The following is a 27,562-nucleotide window of genomic DNA, read 5'->3' on the forward strand; positions in this document are numbered from 1 at the left end:
AACCCCAGACCCCTATCTATCGTTTTATTTAAAAACTTATCTACATATGTTTTAAAGTTGTACTTTTAAAGACTTTGTTTTTTTTTATTGACTTTCTTATGATTATTTCTGTTAAACTTTAACTTTATTATAACTCCTTTTATTTAATGCTTACTAAATAACAATATAACCGTAAACTTAGATCAAATTATAACTGCTTTTAGATTGACCAATTATTAGGTTATTTTGATTTAAATAATTTTGATATTTTATTGATTTTAATAAAATGTATTTGGATTGCAAATTTTGATTACAATGTAATCTAAAATATGAGTTAGATATCTACACTATTAAACAAAGAAAAATAAAACCAAACCTTAGAGTTTATTAGAAGATTTTTCCAAAGAAATATGTCGTTAAAATCAACATCGTTAGAGAATCTTCTATTATTTCAACTCTTATATATAAGTGCCATAATAGAATTAAATTATAGATTCTGTTGTTAACAATATATTTGCATATATATTATTTCCTAATTTTTAATCACTTCCATTATTAAAAATATTTTAAAATTTTGTTACTTATTTCTATCCATTATTATTAACTTTTATGGAAATTTTGTTATTATATGTCTCAAACATTATAGGATCCTGTGATTATTAGTAATTTATCCAAAAAGTTAAGACAATTGGTATTTATATAAGAACTCCAATTAATAATAAGGATACAATATTTATATTATTTCCTAAAATATAAGACTCGCCAAATTTTTAATTTTATTAATAATTGATTTATTCAAAATATATTACAGAATCTTCAAGATTGATGTTTGACTTGAAATGTCATGACTGTTACTACTTTTTAAAAAAGTTGCGTCTAAAACATGCCTCTACGGTGTATTGTCTCTCTTATATATATATATATCGGTATTATTAGCATCTCATAAAACGAATACAAAAAAATAACAAAAACATTTCTGCCAAAAGATGGAATCGTTTCATCCTCTTTCACTGTTGAAACCGTCTATTAGATGATGGTGTATTCGTGGTAGAGTTGTGAGGACATTCTTAGTTTCGCTGGTTCCATCTTCAAAGGTTATGGGTTTGATTCTCGCCGACGAACATGTAAGTATTGACTGTTTTGTAATGATAATTCTAGGTTTGCATGTTTTAGAATTTTGATTAGTATGTTTGATCCGTAGGGTATGACTATTGAAGCTACTGTTGGGTATAAGATGTCGGATCACTATAAAGATTTTATTAATGAAGGAGAATGGGTAACGATAACAAATTTTGGAGTTGTTGAGAACTCGGGTTCTGTCAGGGCAACAACTCATAGCTTCAAAATTGGATTTTCTGTTGACACTGTCGTCAAATTAACAAGTCCGGTACACGCTATTCCTCACTATCGTCTAGCATCCTTCTCTTCGATTATTGATGATGAAATCGATAAATCTGTTTTAGTCAGTGAGATCTTTATGAATTTGTTTGTTCCTTATTTTATATCATTCATCTTAGGGTTCATTGGTTTTGTCATTTTCAATATCAATTATATATATTTGACTCTGATTTATTTTAATTAATTTATGTAATTTTTTGGAGATTTGGTGGGAGCGATCTATGATGTTGGAGAATTTATTAACACAAGACCTAAGCAAAACATCGTTGATGATTTGACGCTAACATTCAAAATAAGTGATAATGAGTAAGTTTCCTTCTTTGATAGTTTAATTCGAATTACCTAAATTATACTATTCTAATAATATTTTTGATTTTATGTTTAGAAACCGTGTTTTGGAATGTCTAGCTACTAAGAAGGAAGCTCTTGACTTTGATCATAATTATCGTCAATATGGTGGTGGAGTTATTGTCGCTGTTCTTGGTTGGTGGAAGATTGAGCGTTATTTTGATGGTACAAAGAACATACGTGTTTGCACCGCATGCCCGATATCAACCGTCTTTCCGGATCCTGATATTCCCGAATCTAACGAGATCCATGAGATGTAATTATATAAACGGAATATCTATACTATTATTTATAATTGCATACCACATTTGTTTGTTTTGTTGGCTCCGTGATGAAGGTGCAAGGAATGGCGGTTGAACATCTACTTAAAAAATGTTTTTACATGTAGCCTATTGAACTCGGTCTATTATTATTTTAATTTCTGTATGAACATATTTCCATTTTTATTTCTGTATGAACAAGTTTACATATTTCTAATTTAGAATACGTTCTAAATCTTGATATCTTACAATCTCGCATCGCTATTATTGACAAAATTTAATATGATTCATCCTAAAATAAATCTTAGAAGGTATGACAAAATTTAATATCGTAGATTATTGCTTTTTTTTTAAACATCTTAATATTGCTTTATATATCTAATTCTACTATTTATTAATTCGTCTGTCTATATCAGAATTGCAAAATTTAGAAAAATATATTTATTATTGCTTTGGCTTATGTCTCATATAACATAATTATTTTATCAACAAATGTTAGTTTCACATTCTGTAAATATAAACATATATAAAATTAGAAATTTTCTGATTATGAGATACTGTTAAACTTGTATAACACTTACATACACGAAAGTGTACAAAGCTACTATGTGTAAACCTACGTATACAAAATATAAAATTACGTTCCCAAACGTACATATTAACTTAGACATTGTTTTCATGCTACAACTCTAGGAAACTATATATACTTACCAAAATATTGTTTGACGAGACTAAATATATTTATTTTATTCCAATGATACATAATATACAACTATATGTTTACATATAATGAAAATAAAGTAGAGTTTATGTTGAATACACATAACTTATATTTGATGATTGATTTAAACAAAGATACCGTGCGTAGCACGGGTACTGACCTAGTTAATAGTATAGATTACGTACCCTTAAAATTCGCTTTTATAGTTGTACCATTGACTGAAGTCGATACACATATAACTTTGAGTGTTTAATGCATTGATTTTTACAAATATATAATTTTTACAAATCTCAAGTTGTTTATAAGATACAAAGTGAGATTAAAAGTATAAAGAATAGATTGTGTAGATTCTTTCATAACAATCTAATATGATATAATTTTGTATTTTCTTACTTTATCAATATTGTATGATTTATAAGAGTTTTACTAAGTAGACATTGTAAAATTTGGTTTTGGAGGAAAAAATTAATATCAAATTATTTCGTAAGTTATACTAGTTCTACCAGTATTATCGCAGTTTTGTCATAAGTTCTATTAGTTTTACCAATATTACTGTGTTACCACATAAACAATGCATTGTATTACATCATGAAAACCCAGTGTTACATAGTTATCCAAGTCGAAACTGTTTTGTAAAACAAAAATTGTCTTTGTCTCGACCGCCTTTTTAAATACACATATCCTCATCCTAATCCTCATAAATAGTCTAGTGTTCCTCAGTTCCCACCAGCAATGCATTGAAACTCAATTGCAATTTAACCTTACTTTTGTATACGCCTAATTTGTGTATATCATACCTTCTATTATTGAAAGTGTTTTTTTCCCCTAATGTCATTATCATTAACTATACTTGCGACATTCACATTTTAAAATGTATGATAACGTTCTCGCTCATTGTCTGCTGCAAAAAAAAAATACAAAAACTCGGTCAGTAATACTAGTTATACTATATGTATCAGTAAGACTAGTTTTATTAGTTATACTACAAACATCAATAATACTAGATTGGATGGTTTCAGATTCAAATCTACAATTCACAACGATTCAACATTTGATATCCATTTATCACCCATTTAAAGAGTTATTTGACCCAAACACTATGCATAAACTTTCAATTTATAAATCTAATTGAATTGAATCCCTAAATTTATAAACCTAAAACTTCAATTTCAAGCTTTCTAGATTTGTTACATTTAGCTTGTTTGGTTTATTTTTTTATAAATTGTAAAGATGAAAATACCTTTTCTTTAATGAAACTTGTTTCTTATTTGTTTTTCTCGGTTGTAACTTTAAAACAATTATAAATTAAAAATAGAAAAGAAAAAGAAAGGGTATTTTCATCTTTACAAGTTTCATTAAAGAGGAATGGGATATGAAGATTAGTTTAGGATATAGGAATTTGATGTTTATAAAAAATGAGATAAGAGATGATTTCTCCAATTTGGTGACATTACCCATAATCGGAGAACACAAGATTGGAGAAAGTTCATAACGAAGATGTCTTTGCACCTATAGATTCGGATGCAAAATCAAAGAAGGCGAGATTGGAAAATTCAGATGATTGGAGAAAAAAATTAAATCAGCGAATATCTAGGGGTGTGATTCTGATAAAATCGTTGATTGCATTGGTGAGATTGAACACAAAGACTATATATATGTTAGATTCTGACCCGCACATACGTGCGGGATTTCATATTTTAAGAAATGTATTAGAATATATTTTTAGTGAAAGATATTGTAATGTATAAATTAGAATGTGCATAGAAAAGTGTATAGTGTTATTTATGATACAATAGCTAAATTTTTATTAATTTATATTATTTATATTTCATTTGTATTTTGCATAGCAAATCGAATGTTAGATTTATTTCGAATTGCGGAATAATATAGAGATTTTGGAAAATCAGTGTATTTTTCTTAGTTTGATGTATATACAAATTAATTGTTTTTGTTTGAAATTTGATCAATTAGATGATATAATGTGAAATTTACTCCGCGGTACACCGTTGTTCGATTTTTTTGTAACTAAAAATTTGAATTTTAAGTTATAGTTGTTTTGTATATATTGTTTTTTTTGTTTAGTAGATTATCACTAGTAGATTATCGTCCCGTATGATTATCAATCCAAACTCGTTCCACCAGATAATTTCATTCCGTAAAATTAAATATTATTTTTGTTATTTTTAAATATTTCTATGTAATATATTAAGAAAATCGAGGGATTGACCTGTGGTAAATCTTGGATTAATATATTTAAAAATAATTTGTGATTTATAAATTTATGATATTGTAGTATATAAAACCGATTTTTAGTGTATACCTTTCAATAATTGTATAAACTATATATTAAAAATCAAAAATTTGTATAAATTGATATTGCAACCTCATGAAATCTTAGTGATTTACCCGTAGGGTACCACGAGATAAATTTTATTTTATTTTTTTATAAACTGAAAAAATTGTTAATTTTAGTTAAAAATAAAAAAATAAATTAAGTTATATTTGTTCTGTTTATTGTTTCAGATTGTATAACTATATTTTGATTGTTAATTCCATGATTTTATCTGTGGTATAATATTGACCAACACCCGACTAGTTTCTTGTAATCTAATGTTGACCCTGGAAGAAAAATCCATAAGAATACGCATAAATGGATACTAAAATTAGGAGATAAACATCATTAAAACGTGAAGTAATTTACTTATGAATCTCTATCTATTTTTTTAAAAGAATTAATATTATAGATTGATTGTGAGGCAAAATGTGAATGTATGCATAACATTTATAAGAGATAGATTGTACGCAAAATTAGATTTTATTTTGGATTCAATCTTAACTTTTCTGAAAAAAACTAATCTGAATTACATATTTTAAATTTAGGATGACGAAAGTATTTTTTTTTAAAAAGCTAAAATTTACTATGATATCAACGATTTTGGTATTTTTTAAATTAAACTTATCCTTATGCATTATCGCAAAAGTCATTATTGTTCGAATACAATTAATGATCTGGCAAAAAAATCATATTACTCTTTGTTCCAAAGAAAAATCATTCAAATTTCAAAGAAAAAAATAAGAATATTGGTGTGAATCAATATTTTCTCTTTTTGAATATTTGCATTAAAAAATTTAATCATTGGTATTTAAACTTTGTTTTACTGTTTAAAAAAAAAAGAAATAATCGAATCTAGAAGAATGAATATTCCAAAAGCTTGTAACTATTATAATACGTTTAAAAGTAATTTTTCTTTTATATAATTCAAATTAAGCTTAGTGATATATTTTTAAAATAATGAAAATTACCTTTTTTTAAAAAAATACTTTAAAAGTTTATATCATTTAAATTCTAATTAAAATGTTAAATATTTTAATCTATACTGAAACTATTTTCTAGATAATTACAAATCTAAAATCCAAAAGTTATCTTTTGAATATGCTAAATCATAATTTAAAATCATTTTTATGTGTACTAATCAGAAACAATTAATATAGTTTTGTTAAGCGAATTGTATAAAATCTAAACTAAATGATAATTTGTTATTAAATTAGATTGAAGTTTCCGAATTATCTAATAACATATTACCAAAATAAATAAGTTTACATATATATAATTCGAATTAAAATAGCATGATATGTTATGGAAACGTTTTAAAATAATTTCCGAAAATATTGGGTAGTTATTAATTTATTGATTTAATTCGATTTTTTTAGAAAACAAAATCCAAGATATTTATTTAGTTGTAATAATTGTTAATTTATTAAATTACCCATGCAAAAAATTATTTAGTTAGTTTTAAACTACCCTTACAATGTTGTAGTTCACATAATGCTTCCCAATTAATAGTATAGATATGTATATATATATATATATACATATCTATTATTTTCTAGATTTTATAAAGCTATGTGGTACAAATGGTTGTGTAAGGTTTTAGACCTTTGAGAGGTCAAGAGTTCAAAATACATTTGAAACATGTTTTTATTATTTTAAAATATCCAAAACGACGTAATTTATATTGTGAATAACTTTCTAGTTGGTAGTATTGACCTGCATTTTTTTAATTGAAGGGTTAAGTTGCAAAAAATCATTTTGAAGGTTTTGTTTTTGTACAAACCCCATAATATTTCTACATACTACACAATTTGAATTTTCAAAACTCGATGTAAATTTGTAAAATGATGAATAGTATTTGTAAGTAATAATATGTTGTACTATTTAGGATGTATAGGAATAGAATGTTTGTAAGGAATATACTTTACTATTTTTCATAACTCATTCGTAAACCATTTTTAATTTTAATATACTAATCAATAGAGTTAAAACTATTTAACTATAGATTTGTTTTAGTTACAATCATCTACTAGTTTGTTTTACTTAATAAATTTAGTTACAAACTTTTTTTCTTGATAAAACAGAGTTACAATAATCTATCGGTTTGTTTTAGTTAATCAATTTATTTTTGCATATGCATTATTGTTTCTTTGACTATTCGGAAATTTTCATTAGTTTATGCATGTGAAAAGATGACCATAATAACCTTTTGAAATGGAATGCTCTTGAAACTAATATAACCTAATTAAGAATTACTCTCTGTGGATAATTATACCTAACTTTACTATATTATAGTTTCAGTTCGCATTGCACTGAACTGTTTAGATTGATCTCAAAATTAAGTTTTTTTCCTAAATATTGTCGTTTATCGAATATAATCATTTAAAGGGTAAATTGATTAAGTTGCTTTGCTTGAATAAAAGACCACCATTGCTCCTTACAAAAATGTTGATTAAAGTTTTCTCTTTTTTGATCCTGATGATAACAATGGTTATTAACGTTAGCAAAGAATGTGATGAACAATCATGTCTAAACCTTTTGTTGGAGGTTAAGACAGTTTTCTCATCACTCTCGGAGATGAGACGTCGTGACATATTGATCATCGTTTTGAAGAATTCCGTGCGAATGATCGACATGGCTATGATTGGTGTGATGGAAGATTCAAAACTATATGAGGAGATGAAAAATGATATGCTTAGTGTGAAGGAGGACACAAAACTATTGATGTTGCATTCGTCAGAACCGCTAAATAACAATTCAAAATAATTTATCTTTTATTACCACACAACTTGTTTCCCATCAAACCAACTTCAACCTCTAAAACTAGAATCATTGTCAATTTTCTCGTAACATTTGTGCAATTTAAGACCAACATAGCCACAACCTGCATTCAATCTTATACTTGGTTTAAGATTGATACGAATTTAAATTATTCAAACCAAAATCTTTAATGCTACAAAATTGAAAATTATTTGCGGAGTGTATAGGTAATAGAACATGTGTGTTTGTCGTCGATCCTTCTTCTTTAAACCCAAAATTTTATCTCAATCAAGGTCTTACGATTCATAACTATTATGAAAAAGCAAAAACTATTACGCAGACAACATCATACAAAAACACATGTTTTATGCCTCATCGAAAATATAAAGCAGAAATAACTCCCACGAAGAGAGAAGTGCCCATAATAGCAAAAACGATGAAAAATAGAAAGAACAACTATTAAGAGTAGTAACCAACCCTAATTGTTACTGACGACTCAAAATTTACAACTTAAATTATGATAGAATGAGATTTATCACGTTATTATTTATATTGAAAATATATATGATTAATCAACTATAATTTTTGTTATTTTTTTTTGTTGGAAAATAAAAAGATTATCAAAATTAATATAGAAGTTTAATGTATTCACATATTGTTTTTCAAAAACTTACATTTTTTAATTTTTATATATAGTTTTTCTTACTCATATGTTATTTTTCAAAAGTTTACATTTCTATTCTTCACATATATAATTCTTTTTTTTCTTTTCATAGATATCTTAATATATATAATATTATAATTTAAAAATATTAATGAAAGTGATGGCAAAAGTATCAATTAGTGATATGACTTATCGAGATTGGTCATTTATAAGAATATGATAGTATAATAAAAATTGTGAGACTAATATGTATTATTTAAAGAAGATATGGACACCTTCATAAGCAAATAGCCTCAACTTTTTTATAGTATAGATTGATAACTTAAAATTAGAATTAGTAAATGATTTTATAATAAAATATGTATAGCTTCCGTATAATTATCTTTCTATATTTATATTCTTTATAGAAAATGTAGGTATAGTTTCCTTATAATTATATTTATACTTTATTAAGTTTTTTTTTCTTTGATCAAACATATTTTTAAGATTGTTTAAGTTTATAATTTCTTACAGTTATCTTTTTATGATTTTAAAATTATCAGAAAATATTGTTTTACACTTGTCAAAATATGAGATCGATAAATGTGCCTTCTTAAAACAATCATATAAGTTATTAGTCTTAAAAACCAAGCTTTATATGATAAATTATATATAGATATATTAAATTATATATTGATTAATTAATACTGTTATCAATTTTCAATATTGATAAGACTATACATTTATAAATTTCTTTTTCAAATATTATTTTTTATTTGTATTATTTTTTATAATGATACCGTGTAATTTATTAATTTATAAATATTATCAGTTTATCAAGATTAGTTTATAGATGTTTTACTGTACCACTTGAACTATATGGAGAACAAATATGGGAAGTTATCCTCCTCTGTTGGTTCGTCCTAGAAAACTCTCTCGGGCACAAAAGCCAAGGAGCCGCAAACCACTGTTGAGATGTGTTTTCCTCACCGATATTGCTCCTCCGACGATTTCCCTCACTGACCAACACTTGCTTCCTAGGTGATATATCTCAAGTGAACTCCTTCCGGCGACGTTGTTATTTCCCGATGAGTTTCCCCTGATATGACTTTCTTCTGCATGTCACTTACCTCGATTTGAGGCTCCTTTCGTTGTTGCCACCAGAGTCTCCGCCAGAACCGCCAGACCCACCAAACCTACCAGATCCTCTTCCTCATATCAATAGTTTTTCCGACGTATCTCATGCTCAACCGCATCTTTCCACCTTTCTAATCTCGTTTTCCTCCAACGAAGCTCTTTCTCCTTCCCAGCATCCACCATGTTTTGTTCAATGGCTCTCATCCTCCCCTACCGACTAAGAGAACCAGGCGCTCTTCTCAAGCTGTTCTTAGGGGCGGAGGTATATGGCTAGCAAGGGGTCAATTGACCCCTATGGATTTTAAAAAATTGTTTATTTACTTATATTTTTTGAAGCAAAACTTACAAAAATAGTTTAAAATATGTTTATTGACCCCCATAAAAATTTGTTTGAAATAGATTTTAATCTTTAGATAAAAATTGACCTCTACAAAAGTAATGGCTACCTCCGCCACGACTGTTCTTCACCATGGTTGCTCCCGCTGTTGCTACCCAGGCAGTAGAGTGTAACGGGGCTTGTTTGGTTGTCATCACCTCAAGCTCTCTTCCTCTTTCATGTGGCCAGGTTATGCTTTCGTCATGTTCCTTGGACTATATTCAGATGTCTTTGGTTGGCAGGTCTCTCGCGCTTGTGCGATCTCTTACGGCTTATTGAAGTTTTTTCCCTTGTTCTATTTCGGGTATTGATTATATGAAGATGGTCTTTCTTCCTTTGTGACAGATTGGAATGACTTCTTTAATGTCTATTCCTCCGTTGAATCTGGTTGATTTCTCCTTTATGGAATATGTCTTTCCAGTGGCGGATCTAGAAAATGAATATGGGTAGGGCACAAATTATTTTATATATATAATTTTATTTTGAATATGTAATATTTATATATTATTAAAAATATATATATTGGATTTTTATTAGTTAATATAATAATGAAGAGAAAAAAATAAAATTTAAATTTAAAAAGAAAGAGGTCAAACAAAATAACAAATGAAAAAATAATATATTTAGAAAATTAATAGAAAAAAGGAAAAAAGGCAAAATAGATAAAACTCGAACCTAAGAATTGGTGTGCTACTTTACAAGACTCATTCAAACATGCTAAGTGACTTAATTATGTACATACTACAAAGAAAAACCTATAAATCAGTGTGGGGCACGTGCCCCAGCTCCTCTTAACCTCCATTCGCCCCTGTGTCTTTCTCCCAAAAATTCCACTTCGTTTGAGTGGTACTGTTGCAAAGAACTTGTTGTCGATTGTTTCAAACACTAATGCTTTAAGTTGGTCATATGTCTTTGAATTTGGCATGGATCTGGAATGGCATTTGAATCTCTTGGATCACTTCAATGGTGACTCATGTTTACCTTGTATTGAGGTTTGTGTTAGACTTGTACATGCTAACCTTTTATGTTGCTAAGGGCTTTGTCCTGATTTTTAGCATTGGCAGATGTTGTTTTGTAAATGTGGTGTGGGAAGTGCAATCTCTGTTTAGGGCTAAGCTTCCTCATCTTGGTATCCGCTGCCAAATTCTCTTTCCAAAAGTCCCACTTGTTTGAGTGGTTTGGATGATCAATCGTTTCCGGTATTCAAAGGACTTTCCTTCCGGCTGATGGTATTCTCTGCCCTTGTCGCAGAGTTTGTAACCCTTTGGGTTGCGATGGATGCAATTACACAAGAAGCTTCCGAGAACGTTCTTTTTTGAACTCTTTTAGTTTTCTTTGTTGTGTTGTATCTTCAATATATCCTTAGTTTAACTTTCTTTTGGTCTTCTTTTAAGTATTTACTAGATGAACATCCATGCTACGCATGAGTTTTTGTTTTTAAAATTGTCGAAAAAATATGATTATATTTTTTTGTTGATTTTAATGTTCATTTTGATAAATTCATCTATTTAATATAATAATTATTTTTTATGATTAAATTCATCTATAACTCGAACTATCAATTCTAGTACAATATTAATATTTATATATTTATTATTCTAATATTTCACTATCATGATCACATACAACAACAATATATGATATATTGATACGATATATGTAGTTATATTACTTATGTGTTTTGAAATTTGTCTAACTTATTGTAACAAACAATTATTTATTCCATATATTCTCTCGTCATCTAGTACACAATCACATCATGATATGCTAGTAATTTAAGTCAACATTTTAATTCTCATCCCTACTATATAGTCATATAGAGTCTCGTTTTTTTTTTTGTATGTCTAATGTTTTGGATAACTATTACGTGAAAAAATTGTATATCAATGTTACAAAGTTATCAGAACTCACAAAAATGTACAGAAAGAAGGTCATATGATAAATCAAATTTACAAAACGTAATAATAAAAAAAATATCTAACTAAAATTACTAAATTAATATGAGGTTAGGTAGCAAACATGTAAAATACAATACAAGTAAATTTTTAGTCTTTATGGATTAATGACTATTGATAAAAAATTTTAATAAAATAAGTAGAATAGAATGAAAGTAGTACTTGATACATTAGTATGATTTTTTATTTATTAATGTTTTTAGAAAATTCATTCAAGGATGAGATTAATGGAGAATTTAACACAACAAAAGACTTTTGATTTTTTCTCAATTAGTTTTACTAGTTTTTTAATTAATTAATGTAGAATGATACATGTCATTTTCTTGTGTGATGATGTGTCATTTATATGAAGAGAGTTGACCAACTTTCACATATATGATTGCTTTGTTATCTTGTATTTTCTTTCCTCCTCTTATATATGAAGAGTTATTGAATTGATTCTTGTATATTTCACTGAATGATACAAAGAACTTGTCTTAGAAGAAGAGGTTTGTCAGATGATGGCAGCGTCGTAGAGCCTGTGTGAGTTATTGATAATCTTGAACCATCAGCAATGGTAACTGCGTCATGACCATTGTAGGGTTGATGTTGAAAGAGATGTTGGAAATTAGATGTGATGTGGTGCGTCGCTCCACTATCGAGTAGCCATGGTGAGGCAGCGTGTGCTTGTGGCACAGAATGGAGTTGAGGTAACTGGTTTAAAGCGTGTAATTGGGTGCATCGTTTTGCACCATGCCCATAGACACCACAAATTTGACACCTAGTTGGAAATTGTCGTAGTGGTGAAAAGCCAGGAGGAATGAGTGGCGCCTCCGTATGAAGAGTTTGCCTGTTGCGTGAAAATGCATGATTGGCAGTGACTGAGAATTCCATTGAATGATAGATGAAACAAGAGAAGAAGAATAGATGGTGACTCGGGGAAAAAAAAAGTTAGGTTTTTAGAGATCTTTGCTCTGATACCATATGAAGAGTTATTGAATTGATTCTTGTATATTTCACTGAATGATATTCTTACAACTTATATACACAGCCCAAGGCTTAGCTAGAGTAATTACAGAGAATATTGAGACATTAATGAAGAACTCAATTACAGGAATTTGACGTGTGAAGGAGAATCAGATTATGCACTTTCCTTAACACTCTACATTATATAGAGTTTTGAGGCTTAATTTTAATGAAAGTATTAAATTTGTCCAAAAAAAAAAGAAAAACAAATATGGAAATGTTGGGTTGGTATAAGCCAAACCGGAAATCTCTATACCAAAAACAAAACCGAAAAATTCATGAAAGAGAGTTTTATTCTTTCAGACTTCTGGATTCCTCTAGAGAAGCTGAGAAATACCAATTTTTCTTCTATACATGTCGCTTCTCCTAACTTCTCCAGAATTTTATTATTGTCTCTGCTCAAAGCTTTCACTTGCCGTTGAACAAACGAAGAATGGAGGAGAACGAGCGCTTGTCGATGAAGAGGAAAGATATTGACAGAGTAAACGATGACTTCTCTGATTTTTCCCTCTCTTCTCCCGCCAGGAAGATTCGTCGTCTGGTAAATTCTCTTTCTGAGTTGCTGAAAACCCTAGAATTCGTCTTCATGATGATGATGATGATGAATTGGTGTTATATTATGTTGATTCAGGATGTGGATTTGCCACCGATTATGGAGGAAGAAGAGATTGATTTACCGATGCAAGATACGGTCGCGGAAGAAATCGAGCTTGAGCCGGTTAACGATGAGAGAGCAATTGTTCTATTTAAGCCTCTTCATTATCATCAGCCTTCTTCTGGAAACGTATTTGTTGATCGACACTTGATTTCTGGGTTTAAGAGTAAGTTTCTTTCAACTTTCATCAATTTGTTCATGTTGTGATTGAAGCAATGGTTCATGATTAGGTATAACGTTGTTGTTGAAGTGTATTAGTGATGATTCTTTTGAACTTTCTTTAGTAATGAGATAAGTTTCAGTCTATGATTGTTAAAGGGCTTGTAAGTTAACTTTAGAAACTACTATGTCACAACAATGTCTTAGCTCAATAAGTTAAGAGTATCTTCTTTATTTTGAGATATCTCCATAAGTTTCAGTAAACAGTGCAGATAATCTAGTTTATATGGTATGAGCTCATATAGTTTTATATGTTGAACAGATTGTCATGTTAACTGGGAAATTATCATAGATATTATGAGGATTTTGCTGTGTCTTAGTGTCAGATTTTGTTCTGGTTCGTTTTGTTTGTTTGCCTTTAACTTGTGATCCAGAATGTTGACTAAATACAGACGGTTGTGTCTAAATTCTGAATGTTAACACTTGTGCAGATAGATTTCTTCGCGATGTATCGATAGCTGATGATAATCAGTATGAAGATGAGAGATTAAACAAGTGTCAAGCTGTTGTTTGCTGGAATCCGTCTCAGTCTACTTACTCACAGTCCATAGGAACCTTCCAACAACCGCGGACACTAGAGATTACTGAGTTGGATGAGACAGGTGAGGATGTGGTAATGGATGATGCATCCAATGAGATAGAAGAGGATACTGGAAGCACCAGTCTATCTTTCCCTCAGCAAGGACAGCAGCAAGAGCAAGAGCACACCTATGGTTTTGGCTTGCATCCGTGGCAGCAAGCGCAAAACTGTATGATTCCGCAGCTTCCTCAAGTCAGTACTACTCCCACTCCCATCACTTGGTTCCGATGATACGGCTTAACCACGGGAAAACTGAATAGGGAATGCACGAAGCAGGATAGTAGAAGGCAGATTTGTTGTTAGTTTTTGTTTCTGCCTTTTGCGCAGATTAGAGATATGGCATAGTTTTGTTGTTGTATGTTTACCAAACTAATAGCTTCAGCCATATCTCCCCTAGGATGGTTTTGACTTTCGAATGTTATCTTTTGGATGTCGTTAAAATATCCTTTGAGATAAACTACGTTCCAACTTAACATGCACATCTACAGTTAAACAGACTCTGATCTATTCTTATCTGCTTTCTTGTGTCAGTCCTCTAGTGGATTTGTGAGATAATGGAATTTGGTAATAATCAAACTTTAGGTTTAAAAACTTTCAGCATGAAAATCCAGTTATTTGGAAGCAAAAACCAAAAGGACCCATCTTCTTCATAGAAAGTATGTTACACTGCAAAACAAAATAGATGGTATACACAAAAAACAAGCTAACCACATGCTTTCAGTTTCTTCGATAAGACAAACCCAAAAAACGAAGAAAGAAGACGGGTTATATACCAGAGAAGACGAGATAAGTTCACTCTCGTCTAGCTAGATTATCTATCAGCAAGTTCGTCGTTGGAGCCAAAGATTGATAGCGTCGATGTTTTTTTCTTTTTCGATGGTTGGTAATGTGAATTGTTAAGTCCAGACTCGGTTGGCGTACCTAGCTGCAACGATATATGATCATCTGGAGATATCCATGCCAGTGGATTAGCTGAAAAATAACAAGACAAGCGAAATGTTAGAAACTTGTAAAAGCATAGACGTTTTCATGTTAATAAAGTTCCCTAAAGACACCAATGTTCGGTTCGAGTATACGTCAAATACACTCTTGACTGAAAAAATGACATCAATAATCTAAAGCCTTGATACAAAAGATAACCACAATTATATTTATGTGCCTTGATAAGCAACACACCTTCTTTAGCTACAGGGGTGTTTGTATTATCGATGGAATCCAGTAGTCGAGCTGGGCGCTTCCTCACGTAGTCATCCTGCAGCGGTTTCGGGATTTGAAACGAGAACTGTGAAAGTTTCACCCCTTCTCCAATGTATTCGGAGTTGTCATTCAAGTACCTGCAAACCAGTAATAGTGGTTATAAGGGTGTAAAGAAGCTAGCTATACGTCACTGAAAACAATTTGGTAATCACTAAACGAATTGGTAAGTCACTAAGCTTTTTTCTCCTACCATTGTTGTCACTCTCAAATGCTGCAGGGAAGTATCATGGAAATAAGGATGATAGTTTAACTAACTTCTTGGCATAGTACATTTTCGTTAGTAAACAAAACACATGCAAGGATTTCTGTAATTTGCATAAGTGCCTAACTCTAGTTATGACCACAGAACAATACTTGAGGTTCCTACTGATTCAATATATTGGTTGACGAAAATGGTAAGACTGATACAGTGAGACCTCATCAAACATAAAAGTAAGGAACACTTTGTTAAATGTGAAAACGAAAATGTGGAAATGGAGTGGTAGAGAAACTAACTTTTGGACCTCCACAGTTGATCGAAGCTTCTTTCCAGACGGAGCAACATAATAACTGAAACAACCAAGATAAAAGAATGATAAAGAAAGCCAATACAATGGTATAAAGAAGAAAGACTAATATTAACATAAATGAGAGAAGAGTTAACGAACGACATACACATCAGCAAATCTGGTACCTCCTTCACCTCTAATCCGCAGTAAACGTTGCCAGCCAGCGGGTGGACGAGAGATATTCGGTTTATCAATAGCCCAAAGACGAGTTCCATCTTGATAGATATCAGCAGGAACATCACAAGAAATATCCGGCTTCCACTCACGCGCTGTATCGCAGAAAAACGGGTTTTCAAGAAGCTGTTCCCTAATCTCTTCATACTTCTGCATTGAAGGCATGAGTCTCCATTTGAAACAACTTGCACACTGAACCGTAAATGCCCCGATAGAGGGACACTGTGTTCTAGATGACAAAGGCTGAGATTGAACCGGTAGAACTTCTTCTTCAGTATCATCATTTCCTTTCAAGTCATAAACCACTAACTGATTCTCACCTCTATCCTCATTAGGTGAAGACGATCTTTGGACAGCTCGAGACTGCGACATACTCATAGAAACTACCTATAATAAATGGTTAGAGAAATGAATGTCAAGTGAAAACAAAAATGACAAATTTAGTTAACAAGAATCATTCATCACAATAACACTAGTCTCTCTATTAACATCATAAGAGAACATGATCAAGAAAACATTGATACGTGTAAAGAACAGTGAACAGTAGAAACCCTCGAACATTTCAATCTCAAAAATCAACAATAATCATAAAACAGAGCAAAGGAAACAACAATTATCATATAATCAAAGAAGAACATGAGCTGATAGAGACGAGATCCAAAAAAAAAACAATTTCATCGAAAAGCCGAAACAAAGATTAAAAATTTATCAAGAAGAAGAATCGTTACACGAAGAGGACGAGAGCAAACCAGGGTTTCAGAGATCGGTGAGCGAAGAAGGCTCTAAAGATCGTTGTGGTTAATTTGAGAATTTCATTTTTTGAGACAGAGCCAATTCAGACAACACTCTTTGTCTAGATAGAAAATGGGGAAACCGAGAAAGAGAAGAGAGAAAGAAACTGAATTTAATTTATTTTGTATAAATATAAAATTTGTTGTTACGAAAATAATTCTTAATTTACATTCACTTCAAAATATATCATGCTATAAGTAGGAGAATATTTGTGCTTTTGGGCTTATAAACAAATCTTACCATTAATCAAAATTTCCTTCAGAAAAAAAGAATCAAAGGATAATTCTTTCTAATATTAGATATGGATTCGTGTTGTGCATGCTAAATAGATGAAATATGTCTAACAAATATTTGCCATTGTTTAACAAATATTTTGAGACTTCCATAATATGTAAATTAAACTTTAATAAAAACAAATATATGTCAATTGTTGATTTTTTTTTTTTGGGTCAAAATATATGTCAATTGTTGATATAAAATATTAGGCCTGCGACTTCGGGTAAACCGAACCGAACCGAGTCGGTTATTTCGGGTTTCGGTTATTTTGGATTTTTGAAAATTCTTCCGAAACTAACCGAAATTTATTACGGTTCGGTTCGATTCGGATATTGGTTTCTTTGGTTTTTAAGTTTAAAACCCGAAAATAACCGATTCTTTTTTTTTTATTTTTTTTTAACATTAACAGATATACTTTATTAGAGGGATGATGTGTAATCCTATGGAGGATTTGTACAAGAAACAGAGGTACATAAGAATGAGAGACAAAAGTAACAATGTTTTCTAACTCCACTTTAGCTAATCGATCAGCTGCTTTGTTAGTTGACCGGAAAGACCATTTGATAATGGCAGTAGAAAACTTCTTCCGCCAATGTTGTATCTCCATGACGAGGTTATGAAGTTCAAAATTCCTTGTGTTCCCATTGAGTAAGCTTTCCACAGTCCTATTATCACCTTCAAATATAATCTTTCGATATCCTCTACTCCATGTATGTTGCATTGCCATCAAGAGAGCCTGTAGTTCCGCTTCTAGCACTGAGTTGCATAGTTGTCTTGTACCTTGAGCCGCAAGTAGATAACTGCCTGTGTCAATTCGTAAAATCCAACCAGCCTTTGGTGCTAGATCATTCCTTGAGAAACTGCAGTCATAATTGCATTTGATAAAGCCGTGAATAGGTTTTTGCTACCCTTGCCCGCTTCTGTCATTTAGACTTCGTCGTTGTGTGTCTCGCTGCAGAGGAATCCACTCATATGAGTCTGTTATCGCTTTTTGTACATCATCTTGCCAATTACTCCCTTTTCGCTGGTAAACTAACAAATTCCTGCTCTTCCATATGTGCCACAACATCCATAAAGGTATTTGTCTTGTGATATGGTCTTGTCTCGTATCAGTACAGCATTGAAGGATTAATCTGAATTTATCTTCAAAAGGTAAGTGTGGATTGAAAAACGCTGTATGTGACACCGGAGAGCCCCTCCAAATAGCTTGAACATAATGGCATCCAAAGAATAGGCGTTCTAATGTTTCAGGAGCTGCACAACATCGTTTACACTGTGAATCTGAAATGATATGTCGTCGTGTCAAGGCCTCGCCTGTCGCCAATGATTGAGTTACTATCCGCCACATGAAGTGCTTTAGTTTTGGTGTCGTGTCTAGCTTCCATACTACTCTCTTAAACTCGGGTAAACCTGGTGGGGGAACATAATCATGTTGTTGATTCGGTAGATGTGTACAGAGCCAATAACTTGATTTGAATGTGTATTCCCCATGCTTTGTGTAGTTCCAGCCTAGTACATCAGGGGACGGTTGTGATCTTAATCTTAACCTTGTATCAATCGTGCTTCATCTGCTTCAAAGAGTTCTTCTATTACTTCTTTATTCCACATGTTTCTGCCATCTTGCATTAGGTGCTTGACTTGTGTATGATTGGTGACCGTCGCATCACGTTTTTGAGGTGGTCTTGGTGGGTGTGTTGGAAGCCATGAATCAGTCCATATGTTTGTCTGTTTGCCATCTTCTATAAGGATTCGAAGTCCTTGCTGCAGGAGGTCTCGTCCTTCTAGAATGGATCTCCAAATGAAAGAGGGCTTCCTCCGGTTCTTGCATTCAGAATATTTGTTGTTTCAAAGTACCTTCCACGTAAGAGGCGAGTGAGCAGGGATGATGGTGCTTGAAGTATTCGCCACACTTGTTTTGCTAACATGGCTTTATTAAAGCATTCAATGTCCCTAAATCCTAACCCGCCTTCATTCTTTGGTATGGTCAGCCGCTTCCAAGCCATCCAGTGCATTGATCTCTTATCCGAGCTTTTACTCCACCAGTAAGACGCAAGTAATCTGTTGATATCATCACATATCCCCTTTGGAAGTTTGAAACAGTTCATTGTGTAAACTGGTAATGACAAAGCCACTGTCTTTATTAAGATTTCTTTTCCGGCTTCTGATAGAAATCGAGTTGACCACCCTTTTGTTTTTTGTTGTACCCGATCAACAATATAGGTAAAGATCTCCTTTTTTCCTCCAATCTGTTCTGGTAAACCCAAATATTTACCCCCACCACCGTCATTATGGATGTTTAGGATTCGTCGAAGTTGAGTTTTCACTTGTTGCTTCACTTTTGAACCAAACGTAATGGCTGCTTTGTGTAGATTCACTGCTTGACTAGAGACAGTTTCATACATCCCTAAGATCTCCATGATTGTGGCGCATGATTTGGGATGTGCATGACAGAAGAATAAAGAATCACCAGCAAAAAGAAGATGGTTAATAGCTGGACCCGTATTACTTATCTTCATTCCTCTAAGCTTGTTGACTAACGTTGCATTGGTGAAAAGATGAGATAAAACTTCAGAGCACAAAATGAAGAGGTATGGAGAGAGTGGATCACCCTGTCTTATTCCCCTGCTTGGCTTAATAAATCCATGCGGTGAACCATTCACAAGAACTGAAAAAGTAACGGAGCTTACACACTGCATGATCTAGTTAATCCATTTGATGTCAAATCCCATATGGATCATTGTGTCTTGTAGAAAGCTCCACTCTAGACGAGCATAAGCTTTCGAAATGTCTATTTTCACAGCCATGTAAGATTTAGCCCATCTCTTCCTGGATTTCAAAGAATGCAACATCTCATGGGCCATAATCACGTTATCCATAATATTCCGTCCCGGAATAAACGCCGCTTGGTTCTCAGTGATAATTCCTGAAAGATGATTCTTCAATCTTCCAACCAGGTTCTTTGATATGATCTTATAGCTAACATTACATAGTGCAATGGGCCTAAAACCACTCATTGTTCGAGGTGTCTCCGGTTTTGGTATTAAGCAAATATTGGTGTGATTTGTCTCAGCCCCCAACACTCCTGAGTTGAAAAAATCTCAAACTTCCTTTATTACAACTTCTTTGATATCAGGCCAGAACTGTTGATAAAAAGCTCCAGTCAATCCGTCGGGACCCGGTGCTTTATCCTCTCCAATCCCAAAGACTCGATTCTGTATCTCGTCCTCTGAAACTTCTCGAACCAAATCATTATTGATCTCATTGGAAACTCGTTTCTGAAAGCCATCAAACACCGCTTGATAGTTTATATGAGGCGATCTTGTTGTAGAAAATAGCTCCTTGAAATACCCTTCTGCTATGTTGCCAATGTCTGAATCACCATGATGGAAATTGCCTGAATTATCTTCTAAGGATAGTATTCTGTTTCTCGCCAATCTCGTCTTTGCTCAGGCATAAAAATATTTGGTGTTTCTGTCACCATAATTCTTCAAGTTGTTCCTACTCTTCAACCTCCAATATGTGTCTTCATCATGATAAGCTTGACTTAAATCTTGTCGAATGTGATGGATATCCTGAGTTGTGAAGTCGTCATTCGAAAGAGCAAAATCTAATCGTCGTTTCAAGACTTCAACTTGTTCTGCTAAATTTGTACGATGTCTTCTTTTCCATAAAGCCATGGATATGCGGCACTGTTTAATCCTCCTCTCTAGAGGCGTGATCTCTGTTGCAGCATTCCAACTTTCAAGGACCTTCTCTTTGAACCCTTGTCGGTGAAATAATCTCTTATCATATGTAAAGGTACCATAGCGACTTCCTAAAGTATCGGTGATGCTTGTAATCAAAGGGCGATGGTCTGAGCCTTCAAAGGGGAGGAACTCAGTTTGAGCAGAGGGATAACAAGCAAGCCATTGTGAGTTGCCATTGAACGGTCAAGGCAGCACCATATATCATGTGTATATATCTTTCCCTTCCATGAGAATCGATCACCAAAGGATTTAAGATCATGAAAATCACATGTTAAAATCATTCTTCTGAAATCCAAAAACCTGCTCTCTGGTCTTGGAGGACCGCATCTTTTTTCATCATTGGATTTGATTTCGTTAAAGTCTCCCATAATTAACTAGGCTTCTCTTCTTGTAGTTGAAATCCGTTCTAATCGTTCCCATAATAAGTGTTTGTTACTTGGTTCTGGGAAACCATATACAAAGGACAAGTAGAAACAGATTCCATTACTTTCAACATAGCAATCTACAAGATTAGAAGACTAGGAAACTACAGAAAGGGAAACATTAGAATTCCAGAAAACAGCAACACCACCACTCAATCCAACAGGAGGAACTGAACTACTCCTGTCATAACCTAAGTCAACACATACATCTCTGACTTTGTCATCTCCTTGCTTTGTCTCCAATAGGCATAAGATTTCCGGGAGATACTTCCGACGTATCTCCTTAAGGTGTCGAACTGTAAGGTCTATGCCTAAACCTTGACAGTTCCAGCAGGGTGTATTCATGGCGGTTGTGGTGGTTTGGGGCCCACTGCGCCTCTACACTGGGTGATCATGCTAGAAGAGCCACTTCCTTCTCCCGCTTCGCGTATCACCATCTTCAAGTTGTCATTGCCTTCAGTCTGGTCCAGAGAGTCCTCTCGCTTCCTCTTTCCCCTTTCTGCAGCCATGGTCTCATGATCATTCTTTGGTTGCGCCATGTCTTCAGGTTGAGAATGAATGTTGGCAGAATAGCGACTGTAACTTTCATCACCTGGAATATCTCTTGTTGCATTCTCAAAGATTGGAATTGGGTTAAACAACTCATTAGTATCATATTCACCACTTTACATGCTGTAGCGTTGATAATCACGGAGATCATCATCCTCAACCGGTGAGTTAGGCATCAGGTCAATATCTTCAACATGACGAGGTTCTTCCCCTGGATCAGCAATCACAGAGAGGATTTCAAGGCCTCCATTCTCCTCTCCTTCTTCTATCTCACGGATGACCACTCCCTGATTTTATGGCTCAGCATTTGGCATATCATCATCTTCATCACCATCAGAATTTGAATCAGCATCACCATTACAAAGAATACACGCTCCTGAATCATGCGTAAGCATTCGATAGACCTCACAAAAACCTCTCAGACATTCAAATCGGAACCTCAACAACGTGTTGACAATTGCGTTGAAAACGGAGTGGATTCACACTGTTCCAACTAATCTGCACACGCACAAATTCAATTCTTGCCGCTGCCTCTGCATCGAAGTCAATGTCCACAACATTTCCAATTGCTCGCCCAATCTCGCCAATGACATCACGGCTGAGGAAATGGAATGGAATTCCACGGATTTGAATCCAAAACGGTATGAAGTTGAGGAGTGGAGGATTACCCAGCGGTGACCACCTTTGAAGTATCAGCATTCTATCATTGAAAGCCCATGGACCTCTCCTGATAACCGTCTCCATCGACTCCTCAGAAGGAAAGATGAATTGAAATTGATTCCCTGGGATAATTCTCCCATGAACCAGGCCCGATTGACCCTAGATCCGGGGCATGGAAGCCACAATTGATCGGAGATTCTGACGACGAGGCATCACCGGTCGGCCCATGAGGATGAACCGATTCTCCGCCGCTGCCTGAGCCACCACTGCTGCCGAAAGCGCCACTGGTTCGTCATCCACACCCAAGTTAATGTCTTGTACTGCCCGTCGTAGATTATCAGCCATTTTGCGTAGAGTGTGATAATATCAAAAGGGGAAAGGGAGTCTAAGAGGGATAATTTTTTCAAGAACTGTGAATAGACGAATTGCAAATCTGGGTATAAATAGACTTGAGATCTTTACAATTGCTCCAATATCATCACGACGAGAAGGTGGTATAGTCATGGAGATAACCGTCGGAGAAATGGGTCGAAAGGAAACCACATCGTCGGAAAAATAGAGAAGAACCGTCACCAGAGTGATGGTGGGAGAACGGTTAAGTAACCATATATAAATCGCCAAAAAAATCGCCATTTTGAGTTTAAATTTTATTTTCTTTTAATTTTTTCGTATTTTATTCATGGGATTCAATTAAAACCATTTGGGCTTTGATTGCCCAAACATTAAATAAAAGCTCACACAAATACAAGCCTATAAGTCCAAATGATTAGGGTTTTGTCTTCTTTGAAGAGGTTGTAGTGGCGGGGGGCAGACGGTGTCTTGTCGGCAATAGAAGAAGAACAAACAAATTCATCATCATAATCCGTTGTTTAAAGCTAATTAAAGGAAAAGAAAAGAGAAAATTTTGTGTAGAAGAAGAATTAATTGAAGAGTAGAGATGAGAATATGAAGAAAGGATGAAAGAAGAGAAGAAAACTAACTTAAAACAAAAAAAAGAGAACGAACAAACAGAGACGAAAAGAGATCAAGAGAAGGATTGACTTTGTGTGAGGGTGAGAGAAATTCAACGAAGAAGATGGATGTTGAATGGTGAGAGGCTGAGAGCGTTCATGATCTCGTTTGGTGGGAGAAAGTGAGAGAGTGCGAGTGAAACAATTAGAAAATTAGGGTTGGATGTGAGTCTACTAGGTTAGTCTGGTTTAGGATTAAATGTTGGTTAACCATTCGGTTATGTATAACCGATAACCGATTCTTATTTATTAAAGCTTCCAATCGGTTATATGCTAATAACCGAACCCGAACCGATTTGCTCAAATCTTGGTTCGGTTCGGTTCGGATAAATCGGTTCGGGTTATTATTCCAGGCCTAGTCGATAACATCAAAAGAAAATATTCTTACTAGTGAAGGATTGTCACGAGTCCATCTCTAGTTGTTGCGCTCTTAAGATCGATATCTCTGAAGCTTTTTATTAGGTTCAATGGCCTTTTTAGCTTAATATTCTTAAGGCCATGAATCTACTTGAAAGCTTTATTCACTTGATCGAGTTGTGTAACTTGTGTATTGGTTGGTACCGACTATTTTTCTGTTCAGGTTAAACGGGAGTTAGCTTGTTTCCTTTATTTGGAGTGTGAGGAGACTGAGGCAAGGCTGTTCCTTATCACCATATCTATTTTTTCATTTGCATGAATGTTTTGTCATTAATGCTTGACAAGACAGATGCTGATAAACAAATACGAATTCATCTTAGATGTAAAAACATTGAGACTCACACACTTGTCTTTTGCGGATGACATATTGGTTTTCTTATAAGCACGTGGGAGCAAAGACTCAGTTTGGTTTGGTTAGAAGAAGACCCGGTTAAGTTGGTTTATACCTTTTATATATAATCTTTACTAGTTTACGAGAGAGGATCATGCATTGTTTGATGAATGTACAGTGACATATGTGTCACTTGTGAGAGAGAGTTATGAATCGGTGATGTGTTGGTGGCTCAATCTCGAGTTAAACGGTGTATCGGAAGTTAAGAAATAGAGATTACGTTTCTTATTCTTAAAATTTTCTCGGATGGAAGTTCTCGGTCAGTTGCAGGTATTTTGTAGGTCTTTGATCAGCTTGCAACAAATTCGGGGTTAAAAATAGATTTGAAGAAATCTACCTTGTTCATGGCAGGGACTACTTCTCAACATCGAAAAAATATACTTGGATAGTTTCCCTTGGTCTTCTACTACTCACTAATTGTATGACATGGACAGATTCTCTTCCTTCGCCAGAGAGAATCAGAACGCATATAAGCTCTTGAACTGGTGGGTTTTTATCTTTTGTGGGTCGCCTCCAATTGATAAAATGAATACTTTCAAGTCTTATAAATTTTTGGCTCTCCGCTTTCCGCTTGCCAAGTAAGTGCATTAAAGAAATTAAAAGTCTATATCCAGTTTTTATATGGTCAAGATCTGAGTTAAACCCAAAAAATGCGAGATTGTATGGAAAAATATTTGTAAGCCAAAACAAAAAGGGTGGTCTGAGATAAGATTGCTATCCGAGGCTAATAGGGTTAGTGTCTTGAAGCTTATATGGAGATTAGTCTCTGCAGGGGATTCAATGTGGGTCGATTGGGTCCATAAACTTTGTTTCATAATGCTTCGCTATGGTCCGTATGTGGGAACTCCTCCCGGTTGTGGCTATAAATAATTCTGAAGTATAGACCAATAACGAAACCTCTTTATAGGTGGAAGTAATATCTTGTGAGGGTACCTTTTTCAGCATGATGTTTGGTGCACACTTGGGAACTTGTTCGATATTCTAGGCCCACGAGGAAGTATTGATCTGGAAATTGCCTCTCGAAGCTACGTGGCTGACGTGCTTGCTACTCACCGCCGTAGACGACATCGGCTTGATTTGAACATTATCAAAGATGAGCTTGACACTAACCGCAATAGTTCTTTAAACTGGTCAGGATATCTCAATGTGGAAAAGGCAAAATGGCTCCTATAAGTGCAAGTTCTCGTCCCAACATAATTGGCACTTGATTTGGGAAGCAAATCCAAAATGTGATTGGTAATCAGGTAGTTTGGTTCCCCAACTCTACTCCTAAATATTTTTTCATAACTTGGATTGATATTCAAAATTGTCTAGGAGATAGATTTCTCTTGTGGAATGTTGGAGCGAACGGAAGTTGTGTTCTTTGTGGAGATGGAGTAGAGGCAAGAAATCACTTGATTTTCTCATGCTCTTACTCCTCCCAAGTTTGGACTACACATGCATGTGGAATTCTAGTTCACATGTTCACAACAATTTTTGGGAATCTCATATTTGAGACGGAGCCAATTCGGACAAAGAGAGCTTTTTAGATTTGTTGTCTAGACAGAAGATGTGGAAACCGAGAAAGAGAAGAGAGAAAGAAACTGATTTTAATTTATTTTGCATAAATATGAAATTTGTTACGAAAATAATTCTTAATTTACATTCACTTCAAAAGATATCATGCTTTAACTAGGAGAATATTTGTTCTTTTGGGATTAAAACAAATTAAGTTTGTTGATAATTGTTTGTTAATATAGGGGATCTTACAGTTAATCAAAGTTTCCTTTAGAAGAAAATGAATCAATGTATAGTTCTTTTTAATATTATATATGGATTCGTGCATGGTATGTGCTAGGTAGATAAATTAATCTAACAAATATTTGCCATTGTTTAATAAATATTTTGAGACTTCCAAAATAAGTAAATTAAACTTTAATAAAAACAAATATATGTCAATTGTTGATAATATAAAAAAAAATTGTTCCTAGGGAAGGATTGTCACAAAGTCAATCTCTAGTCGTTGCGCTCTTAAGATCGATATCTCTAAAGCTTTAGATTAGGTGCAATAGCTTTTATTTTGCTTAATATTCTTAAGGACATAAATCTACCGGAAAGCTTTATTCACTTGATCGAGTTGTATAGCTTGTGTATTGGGAATGCCTATTTTTCTGTTCAGGTTAATGGGCATTTAGCTTGTTTTTTTCAGAGTGTGAGGAGACCGAGACAATGTTGATGAACAAATAGGAAGTCATCCTCGATGCAAAAACATTGAGACTCACACACTTGTCTTTTGCGGATGACATATTGGTTTTCTCAGATGGAAGTTCTCGGTCAGTTGCGGGTATTCTGCAAGTCTTTAATCAGTTTGCAACAAATGCGGGGTTAAAAATAGGTTTGGAGAAATCTACCTTGTTCATGGTAGGGACTGCCCCTCAACATCGAGAAAATATACTTGGACAATTTCCCATTGAAATGGGTTCACTACCATTTTGATATTTTGGTCTTCCACTACTCACTAAATGTATGACATGGACAGATTATCTGCTTTTGCTAGAGAGAATCAAAACGCATATAAGCTCTTGAATTGTTCGTTTTTTCTCTTTTTGCGGGTCGACTCCAATTGATAAAATTTATACTTTCAAGTCTCACAAACTTACTTTCTCTCTGCTTTCCGCTTGCCAAGTAAGTGCACTAAAGAAATTGAAAGTCTTTATCCAGCTTTTATGTGGTCAGGCACTGAGTTAAACCCAAGAAAGGTGAAAATTGTTTGGAAAGATATTTGTAAACCAAAACAAAAAGGGTGGTTTGGGGATAAGACTGCTATACGAGGCTAATACGGTTAGTGTCTTGAAGCTTATATGGAAACTAGTCTCTTCTGGGTATTCAATGTGGGTCGATTGGTGATAACACTGTATTTTACTCATTTTAGGTGTGTATTTATCATCATTTAGCTTTGCATTTGCTCATTGT

The 27,562-nt window shown here is 33.5% G+C and overlaps 3 protein-coding genes and 4 pseudogenes across 10 annotated transcripts; 4 read left to right on the top strand and 3 right to left on the bottom strand.

Annotated features, from left to right (window-relative positions):
* Positions 1-1,076: 1,076 nt before the first annotated feature.
* AT5G35280 lies at positions 1,077-1,985 on the top strand (annotated as a pseudogene; the record flags this gene model as incomplete). The annotated part of the gene is made up of 4 exons: positions 1,077-1,103; positions 1,181-1,445; positions 1,581-1,683; positions 1,763-1,985.
* A 7,786-nt stretch (positions 1,986-9,771) lies between these two features.
* AT5G35300 (uncharacterized protein) lies at positions 9,772-10,404 on the top strand (the record flags this gene model as incomplete). The annotated part of the gene is made up of 3 exons (NM_122921.1): positions 9,772-9,840; positions 10,075-10,209; positions 10,300-10,404. 3 exons carry the CDS (start codon positions 9,772-9,774, stop codon positions 10,402-10,404), a joined length of 309 nt encoding a protein of 102 aa, NP_198380.1.
* A 1,955-nt stretch (positions 10,405-12,359) lies between these two features.
* AT5G35310 lies at positions 12,360-12,782 on the bottom strand (annotated as a pseudogene; the record flags this gene model as incomplete). Its single annotated transcript has 1 exon — positions 12,360-12,782.
* A 418-nt stretch (positions 12,783-13,200) lies between these two features.
* AT5G35320 (DBH-like monooxygenase) lies at positions 13,201-14,961 on the top strand. The gene is made up of 3 exons (NM_122923.3): positions 13,201-13,455; positions 13,546-13,735; positions 14,220-14,961. The coding sequence occupies exons 1-3, from the start codon at positions 13,348-13,350 to the stop codon at positions 14,597-14,599; spliced, it is 678 nt and encodes a 225-aa protein (NP_198382.1). The 5' UTR covers positions 13,201-13,347; the 3' UTR covers positions 14,600-14,961.
* On the bottom strand, positions 14,858-17,289 carry MBD02 (methyl-CPG-binding domain protein 02). Of its 4 annotated transcripts, none has more exons than NM_001203492.2 (5): positions 17,076-17,253; positions 16,280-16,730; positions 16,121-16,174; positions 15,545-15,702; positions 14,858-15,340 (listed from the first exon to the last, which is right to left on the bottom strand). In NM_001203492.2, exons 2-5 carry the CDS (start codon positions 16,723-16,725, stop codon positions 15,180-15,182), a joined length of 819 nt encoding a protein of 272 aa, NP_001190421.1. In that variant the 5' UTR covers positions 16,726-16,730; positions 17,076-17,253; the 3' UTR covers positions 14,858-15,179. The 4 variants fall into 4 exon arrangements, with proteins under 4 accessions (NP_001190421.1, NP_198383.1, NP_974850.1 ...); NM_122924.3 differs by having other exon boundaries at positions 14,930-15,340; positions 16,280-16,734; positions 17,097-17,289; NM_203121.3 differs by having other exon boundaries at positions 14,930-15,340; positions 16,280-16,734; positions 17,076-17,289.
* A 583-nt stretch (positions 17,290-17,872) lies between these two features.
* AT5G35331 lies at positions 17,873-23,137 on the bottom strand (annotated as a pseudogene; the record flags this gene model as incomplete). Its single annotated transcript has 1 exon — positions 17,873-23,137.
* Positions 23,138-23,886: 749 nt separating this feature from the next.
* Positions 23,887-27,492, top strand: AT5G35332 (annotated as a pseudogene; the record flags this gene model as incomplete). Its single annotated transcript has 1 exon — positions 23,887-27,492.
* Positions 27,493-27,562: the final 70 nt, after the last annotated feature.

The sequence above is a fragment of the Arabidopsis thaliana genome, chromosome 5, assembly GCF_000001735.4.
Source record: "Arabidopsis thaliana chromosome 5, partial sequence".
Classification (NCBI taxonomy): Eukaryota; Viridiplantae; Streptophyta; class Magnoliopsida; order Brassicales; family Brassicaceae; genus Arabidopsis; species Arabidopsis thaliana.